Source organism: Pelmatolapia mariae, linkage group LG16_19, assembly GCF_036321145.2.
Source record: "Pelmatolapia mariae isolate MD_Pm_ZW linkage group LG16_19, Pm_UMD_F_2, whole genome shotgun sequence".
Lineage (NCBI taxonomy): Eukaryota > Metazoa > Chordata > Actinopteri > Cichliformes > Cichlidae > Pelmatolapia > Pelmatolapia mariae.
This window is the reverse complement of record NC_086241.1, coordinates 62,011,070-62,020,349: the sequence shown is the minus strand read 5'-3', so window position 1 is coordinate 62,020,349 and position 9,280 is coordinate 62,011,070. Positions and strand designations below refer to the sequence as shown.

The window sequence follows — 9,280 nt, the reverse complement described above, 5'->3', positions numbered from 1 at the left end:
AGAGCTGGAAAAGAGAGAGACAAGGTTAGCACCAAGACCTTTTAAAGAAGATGTACTAACATAAACGCCAAAACTCTCACTGTTTTATTTTCTAGACATTTCTAACATAAATTGAAGTGGAAAACATACACAGTGGTGCAAAAAAAAAAAAAAGTCACCAGAATGCAAGAAATGAAGTGTGTCAGTACTCGTCAGAAGTGTTTACAGAGAACAGGACTAAGTGCATCCAGCCACATGAAATCTCTCTTTGTGTGGTCGCCAGTGCACAGCTTCTGTTCTCCATTTTATTTTTAGTACATGGAAGAAGGAAGACATTTTTGAGGTCTGTAATTTCACATAAAAAGAAAAACTACAGAGCAAGAAGAGAGGGATCAATTTTTAAGAAATAAAACTCAAAATGTGTGAGTTTAGGCTCAGATGTTAAAATAAAAATATACAAGAATAAGCGATGAAATTTTGGGGTTTCATTGTGCAAGGCTGGTTGAATCTCCTCAGCCTGCACATGTCTGTGGATGTATATTGAATATATGGAGGTTATAATTTCCTTCATGTAGCCTTTTTTAATTTGATTACATTTCTTTCTGATTTCTTGAATATGTATGACTTCATAATAGTAGAAAATTTTATGTTTTTCTCTGATTATCGTTTTTACTAATTTTGACTTTAAACTCATAAGCTTTGAGGGTTTTTTTTGTCATAATTTTACAGCTTTTCATGAATATTACCCCTTCTCAAGATGTCATTATATCGTTATTTATTTCTGTATTTTATTAATAATGTTTGTAATGCAGCATTAGAAAATTGAGAAGCTTTTGAACTTTAAAAAAAAATCATCCACATTAATGATGTGAAATGCCTCCATCACTGTTGACTGTACGCAGACTAGTTCTTTTGTTTCATAGCTTATTCTGCCCCCTGCTGGTAGGAAACTGCATCAGTGAGCTGTGTAGGTAATTACACTATATTGCCACAAGTATTTGTTCATCTGGCTTCACGTGCATATGAACTTGAGTGACATGTCATTCTTAATCCATACTATTGAATATGATGTCAGCCGGCCCACCCACCCTTTGCAGCTAAAACACCTTCAGCTCTTCTGGGTATTTTGGGATACCCAGTACTGATGGGTTCACTTGCAGAAGTTAAGACATTTTATTACACTGCGAAATATAAAGGTGCTAACTAGTGCAAAAAATAGTGATGCTATAAAAGAATGATTTTCATTTCAAAATAAATAAAATAGCCGTGACAGACTGGCGGCCTGACCAGGCTGTACCCTGCCTCTCGCTCTGTTGCAGCTGGGAAGACTCCAGTAAGTAAAGCTGCCTTTTGTCTGTTTTGGGGATGTTTTCTTTGTAGCACATGCCTAAGCCAAGCTGTATTTTACCCATGTGTGGGCACAGGGCCAACACAAAGAAAAACAACCATCCTCACTTTCATCTTCTTGCTTGCTTCTTTAATTAGGTTAAAATTATTACCTAAAATGTTGCAGCCACAGTACTAATAGTGAGATATTATTTCTCCCTTATTAGTTTGTATTCGCCCTTTTAACCTAGAACTGAATTTAAAATCCTTCTTCTCAGATATAAAATCCTGAATGGCCAGGCTTTATAGTAAAGACCTCATAGAATCATATTATCCCAACAGAGGACCTCACTGGGACTCCAGGCTTATTCATGGATCACAGTTTCTAAAAGTAGAATCAGAGGCAGATCCTTCAGCTTTCAGGCCCGTCTTTTGGATGCAGGAGACAGACACCCTCTCAACTTTGAAGATCAGGTTTCAAACTTTCCTTTTTGGTTACGGCTGGATCAGATGATGCTGATCACCAGGTGTCAAGTCATTTCTCATTAAAAAGGGAGTTTTTCCTCCTCACCATCACCAATTGCTACTCACAGCGGATTATCCAATTGTTGGGGTTCTCGTGGTGCACTTGGATCAAAGCACAGGGAGCTGGCCACTGCTTCTGGTTTATACGCTGGGTTAAATGCTGAGAAGGAGTTTCCCTCCAAGGATCATTAAAGATATCCTTGTTCATTTTCCACATGCCATCAAGGCTTCTGTTCACTATTTACTCATTTTCATGCTGCTCTATCATTAGATGGTACAAGCTTTGGATTTATATTTTATGCAGGAATCATTCTTTAATGACTGCATTTGTGTTTGTATCTTACCTATACTGATAACTTTGTATGTGACAAATATTCTAAAATCTAATATAATTATGGTTTTCAGTCATTCCAACAGATTGTTTCTTGGCTTTTGTTTTAGTAGTGATGTATTATCTGAAACCGCACCCACTTCTGAAATGTACCAACTGTCCATCCATACAGAGATCAGTTCAATGGAGTATTTGGGTTTCCAAATAGACCAGGGAGCACACGTTTTGTCCACTGTCTGCCCTGCTTGCTCAGTTATAACACTATATGCCCTTCAGGATATCTCTTCTATCTTGTTCTTGATAGTAAATGGTATATGGACTGGTTTGCTTTCCTACTTTACTTGAGCACTCAAAGCACTTTGAGTGTTCTGGCCATGGTTTACTGCAAAACGAGATTGCATAAAATTATATTCACATTACAGCCTATAAAGCTTAAAACATACACATATTGCATATATATACAAAATGTTCCTTTATTTTTTCCATACCTGGACCAATTCGTGTTAAAACAGGGGTGGCTATTCCACCTATCTTCTTACTGTTAGTGTGTTAGTTTTATCCACTTTTATTTTTATTTCACGTCATTTGCTACATTTATTTTCTGTTCAGTATCCCATCATTTTTTTCAGCACTAATGTAATCGCAGAAAAATTGTACACAGCACGGCGAAAACTGATTACAAAGCCCAGTCTTTACAGAGTGATAAAATATTTACGCGGATCGATTTGGCACACCTTAAAGGACCTGGTGCGACCTGGACGCAGTTTACACATCAAAGTTTAAATACCCACTCACAGCCTGTTAGCGGGGCAGACGTGCCAGCCATCCTGTGTGAAGTTGCGTCTCCACCTTTCTCACCGCAGACCGCCTTGAATGGCACACTCCCCACTGAACAAAGTCAGAACAGCCGCAGGACACACCGACACATCGGCACATGAGCAGGTAAGCTGCTGAGCTTATTTCTCGCAGATTTGAGGGTCAACGAGATGTCTGAACAGGAAATATGATCTTATTGGGTGTTTAATTATCTTTTTTAGGGTTTTGGAGTTGAGTTCAAGCGGTGTTAGTGCAGAATATTTACTTATAAAAACAGTACTTTGTTGTTTCGCTGTCATCTTTTCAGAGTCTAAAATAGTTTGATTCACTGCGTGCGTAACACAAGTCCATGTGCACAAGAGCTGCACTCCTCCATGAAAGCCGGTATTGATTACCGCTTGGATGAAAAACGCTGCCCAGTGACATAGGTGTGTAAAAGTACATAATGGAAACACACAAGTACTACAATTTGAGAAAAAGTGTTACATTTCATTATTTTATGCGGCGTATCCTATACATGCTTATACTGCGCGCGTATAAATGTCTAATGTATAAACGTATAAATGCTATGAAAGTACCAGCCCGTTCTCACTTCTGGCGTATCATACCGACGTTTTTGTTTTTTTTTTAAAACAAAAAAATAATATATCATGTGTGCACATGCCAATTTCACTACAACACTGCAGGACTTTCAAAATTTTTGAAAGTCCTGCAGTGTTGTAGTGAAATTTTTGAAAATTCTCCAAAGTCCACCATTGTTAGGTCCACCATATTATATCCAAACGCAGCATTTTCACTGTCTGGAACCAAAAGGAAACAAGTTTACACCACCTTTAACAAGAAGAAAAAACCATCTAGTTGATCTCTATGGTCTCAATCTTTGATACTTCTATATCACTACTAAAGTCTTCATATCTGGGTTGACAGATTAATAAAACCCATTTGAAGTGGGTTAAAGCCACAGCAACCTAGGTCTTGCAGCCTGGTATCCACACTGGCAAAGCAGTAGTCTGGCCTGAAAATCTTTAGATTGTAGTAAGAAAAAAAAGCACGATGAGCAAACACAACACCTCGGAGGGGACAGGGGACCCCCACCTTCTTTACCAAACTCAATTTTAGATTATGTGTTTTAAGATTAGGTTTCCACTCTCACAGGTATCACAGGAAGACGTGACTGGGTCATTTAAGAGCTTCTGACCGGAATTAAAACATAGAGCCTTTTCCTAAAGGTTAAACACAATCCTTAACACAAAGCGCTCCATGGACTCAATTAAAGCATTATTTTCTATGACCTACCTCTTTAGCAGGGGGCTACAAAACCCAATCTGTCGTTGTAAACATCACCCACAGGGAAACAAGCCAACCCTGCCTACAAGGGGGGATACTTAGACCTAGTTTCCACCGATTAAACCAATCAGTGTCTCCATAAAACTTTTTTAAAAGGTCCTCAACCCTTTTTAAGTCCCCTTGTTTGTTCTTTAATATATTTCTTTTTCGTATTCTCTGTTCATTTTTACATTCTTGAGCACTCTTCTGGAATCCAGTCAAAATAGCTTTGGTTCTGTTGGAGTTTTATTTGGAATAATGTTCTCACATATCACACTGACTTATTCTCAAAACATTGCAAGGGAATTAGTTACTTAAGGCTTAAAATTTAATTAAACTCCCCCGCAGTAGGCAGCTCTGATGATTTCAGGTCCTTCTGCACATTATTGCACAAAAAAATAACAGTGTATTTTAACTTTTTAAATCTAACTCTACCCTGACTATGAAAGCTAACATTAGAAAAATATTTAAAACTATTGATATTGATTAAGGGTTTCACACATATATGTGTGCAGTTGACGTGGTTCGACCATGTGAACAGGATGCCTCCTGGGCACCTGTGACACCTGTACAACTGTAAAGGGGGTGCTTTTGGCATTGAGATCCTGGGATCGATGGATGGATTTAAAATGGATTTAAAAGCCAGTAATGAAATATAAAGTACAATGGCAGTCAGGGCATTCATAAAGAGCAGGACACTGTAATTCAATAAAGGTAAAAAGAACTAAAAAAGACTAAAGCAAGCGTTAGTACGAGGTGTCCTCATTTCTGTGTTTGTTTGCAGTCAAGGTCTCCAGGGACTGTGAGGAGCTTCATCATGACATACGGCAAGATCCTTCACCAGCCTGAGGGTTGCTTCATTAATGTCAACGTCGGAGGTTTCAAGCAGCGAATGGACCTCACCGTCCTGAAACGATTCCCGCAGACACGGCTGGCTCGTCTTCTGTGCTGCAGATCCAAAGAAGCTATCCTGGAGCTCTGTGACGATTTCAGTCCCTCTGAAATGGAATACTACTTTGACCGCAACCCAAGTTTTTTCTGTTATGTTCTCAACTTTTATCTTACAGGGAAAATCCACCTGGTTGATGGGCTATGTGTGGTCTCATTCTTCCAAGAAATTGAATATTGGGGAATCAAGGAACGTCACCTGGACTTCTGCTGCAGCACCAAGTTCCACGACCTGATGGATCTTGCTGAGGATGGAATCTGGGATCAGAGGAGCGACGAGGTGCAGCCCAACAGCTCTGGCTCTTCTATTACTGATCTGTCTGTTTTGGAGGATGACGAACAAATGTTTGAAGGCTCCTGGTGTGCAAATGTCCGCCGGAGTGTTTGGATTCGACTTGAGAATCCAGGTTTCTCCACATCAGCCAAAGTTATGGCTGTAGCATCCCTCACTGTAGTCATCACCTCCATCGTGGCCATGTGTGTTCACAGCATGCCGGACTTCCATCAGGTGGATCCTGCTGAAAAAAAAATAGAAAATCCAGTGCTGACGTTTTTTGAGAGCCTGTGCGTCGTGTTTTTCTCTGCAGAGTTTATTCTTCGCTTGGTTGTTTCACCGTCAGCCAGGAAGTTCATGTGCAGCCCTCTCAACATTATCGATCTATTGTCAGTCATGCCCTTCTATGTCACTATCCTGTGTGACCTAATGAACGAGGGTGAGAGCACAGACCTGGAGAACGTTGGCAAAGTTGTGCAGATCTTGAGGTTGATGCGAGTGTTTCGTGTTTTAAAACTGGCTCGTCACTCAGCTGGCCTTCGCTCTCTTGGTGCCACCTTACGGCACAGCTCCCGTGAAGTGGGGTTGCTGGTGCTTTTCCTGTCTGTGGGCATTTCCGTGTTTTCCTCCCTCATTTACTGTGTGGAGAAAGACTCTCAAGAGTCTGAGTTGCAGACTATCCCTATTGGCTGGTGGTGGGCCACCATTAGCATGACGACAGTCGGCTATGGAGACACTTTACCTGTTACTTTGGCTGGGAAGCTCATAGGAACTCTGTGCATCATCTGCGGGCTGCTGATCGTGGCTCTGCCCATTACTAACATCTTTAACAAGTTCTCCAAGTTCTATCAGAAGCAAAGACACTTAGAGCTCAAGCCAAGCAATAACTGCACCCTCTCCAGCATGCACAACTAAAGAACAGCATCTAAAGAAGTCTTACCCCTACAGTCTCATTCATGATTTAACTTTAAATTGGCAGGTTTAAGATTTCTTCATCGTCTTCCATGAGCAAGATAAAAAGGTTAAATAAATAGACTGCATGAAAGTTCTGAGTCATGGTCTTGTTTTTTTGTAGTTTTGAATTATTTAAATGTTTCTGTGCTCTGTAAAAGGTCACGGGATAGCTAAACATTAAACACAAAACACAGGAGGACATTAGTGTAAATTTCAAAGATACGCAGTTTAGCATTACTGAGGACAAAGAAGACACTGTAGTTTTTACAAATGGCAGTTAGTGGGCTTTTTACGGAGAACTGACACAGTGTTGCATACTAAAATTACCAACCCCAGTCTTTCAACACAGCTGCCACTTTGTCACAGCTTCAGGATTACCATCAATTAGCCAGACAGAAGATAACAAATATCAGCTTCAAGGTTTCCAGTTCCATGTGCCAGTAATGTATGAATGAAAAGCTAAAATAAATGTAGATTGTCATCAGATCCTAGCCAACTGTTTTGAGACTGTATTGGAAAAATTAATGTAGTGTCCTATTAGAAATTAATTAAAACAGGAAATGGGTTAATGTCTGCATAAGTGGGAACAAACATGGAGACGGAAACAAAGCCATCAAAACAAAAACAAAAAAAAAACTGAGTTAATGCAAATATTGAGTAATGTTGAGTAAATCTCATTCTTTATAACAACTAATCCTTTTAAATTGCATTAAGGTTAAAAGTTTGCAGGGTTAGCTGTAGCTGCTAGCAGTGATCTCAGTTTTTTTAGTCTATACACTGGAACTCTTGACTGTGTTTGTGCTATTGGTACATTTTGGAATAATAACATGATCCACTGAGCAGTTGATTGTCCAAAAGGTCTATGTTCTAGCTTTGAATGCAGCTGTAGTATTTATTTAGTCTGTTACTTAGCATTTAGTAGCAAATATCTCAGTGTGGGCAATGAACTACTACAGTCTACAGATGCAACTTGGAAACCAAATCTAGTTTAGTGCACTTCTCTTTTGACCAGATATGGTCACCTCTTCTGCCTCTTCTTCTTCATTTTTTAAGGGGTCACTACAGCAGATTATCAGCCCTATCCCTCCTCTGAACATGTCCAAACCATTTTAGCCTTGCCTCTCTAACTTTGCGTCCAAACTTCTCCATCTTAACATCTTTAGCTCTGCCACCTCCAGCTCAGCCTCCCATCTTTTTGTCAGTTCAACTGTCTCCAAAGCATACATTACAACAGGTCTCTCTACCACCTTGTAAACCCATCTTTTCACTCTTGCTTTTATCGTTCAAAATTACTTGTTATCATCACTACTGTCTCTAAAAAAACAAAACAAAAAAACAACAAGAACAAGATGGCGACGGCCACCAAGCCAAAGTTGAGGCTTCAAAATAGAGTCTACAAACAAGTGAATGACATTTCAGAGGCTGTGTTCATTCTTCAGACCCAATCTGTGATTTTTACCAACAAGTGTGAAATATAGCACAGAATTCTAGTAATGTCCTTTGTCTTTACCCATTGCTATCATGCTGCCGCAGACCTGCTATTGATCTGTGCCTCATTTCCCCTTGTCTTACTTGTATCTTCCTTTCAAATGCAGTTAATTGCTTAATCCAGTGAGATGCCTCTTGTTGTTTGCTGGGTTATCAGTGTAATGAGCTCTTAATCAATGTCCCTGGGCTAAGAGTCAATAAAAAAGAACTTGGAGGGTGCTGAATTAACAGTACATGCTATGATGAGTATTGATAGGCTGTAAACGGAGACAGTATAATGACTGTGTCGAGGTTTATTATCATTAGCAGGAATTATATTATGTCCACACAGCTGAAAGTTGACTGTGTGTGAGAGCAAACATTGAATCGTGTTGTGATTTAATGCTCCTCCTCTCGCCGCAGTCACCTTCTTCATCAGTATGTATGTGTGTCCTAATCTTCCACAGATAAGATCAATGGAAACAGGCCAAACGTCCTAGCTGCCCTCCAAATTCTGCCAATACTATACAGATGACTGATTTAAATACAAATCACTGAGTGCCTGTGGTGAAGTGGTGCTCTGTAGTCAGATTAGCCTCACAGACTGCTGAAAACAGTCATACTGCAGCCGTCAGCTGTCAGAGAATTGCTCAGCAGCCTGTGACTTCAGCACTTAAATAAATGTTTGCATCAGCACTCAGGAGCACGGTCACCTTTTCTGCTTGATTTCTTTCTCCTGCGCCTTTCCTTTCCGCTAAAAGTCACGCAGTATTGCAATCTAATTCACTTCACTGCGTAGGTTGTTCTAACTGGAAACCACCGTCAGCAATATCTGTGGTTACCTCAGTAATAAAGGTCAGCTGGGAACAGGAACAGAGGGGTGCGTTTTGTCCTGTCATGGTATTCAAACTCTGAAAGTCAATGCATGCTGGGAGACTGATAACACAATGCAAAGATGCGAAGACAGACAAAGCCAACAGTTAAAACAGTTAAACAAATACAAACTGTATTTGTATTAATGCGTATTGAGTAATTACAGTGAATTTACACAAAGTGTTCAGTAAGCACAGCTTTGAAATAGCTGCAGAAAGGTGCAGAGAAAGGACAGAAAGGACAAAGCTGCAAGCAAGAGAAGACAAAAAGTTTATGGCATGCAGCCCGAGCCTAGAGAACCAATAACTATAAGCTTTATTAATAGGGAAGCTTTATGCCTTCTTCTACCTATTCTGTAGTGCTGTGCAAAAATCTTGAGTCACCCCTAATTTTGTTTAAACTTTGCTGGAAAAATTGAAAATAGGTGCAGTGATGTGTTGGAAAATGTACAAACATATATG

At 39.8% G+C, this 9,280-nt stretch overlaps 1 protein-coding gene across 1 annotated transcript; it reads left to right on the top strand.

The window, feature by feature from the left end:
* The first annotated feature begins 3,084 nt into the window (after positions 1 to 3,084).
* Positions 3,085 to 6,510, top strand: LOC134645736 (potassium voltage-gated channel subfamily S member 3-like). Its single transcript, XM_063499304.1, has 2 exons — positions 3,085 to 3,103; positions 5,088 to 6,510. Exon 2 carries the CDS (start codon positions 5,121 to 5,123, stop codon positions 6,438 to 6,440), a length of 1,320 nt encoding a protein of 439 aa, XP_063355374.1. The 5' UTR covers positions 3,085 to 3,103; positions 5,088 to 5,120; the 3' UTR covers positions 6,441 to 6,510.
* Positions 6,511 to 9,280: the final 2,770 nt, after the last annotated feature.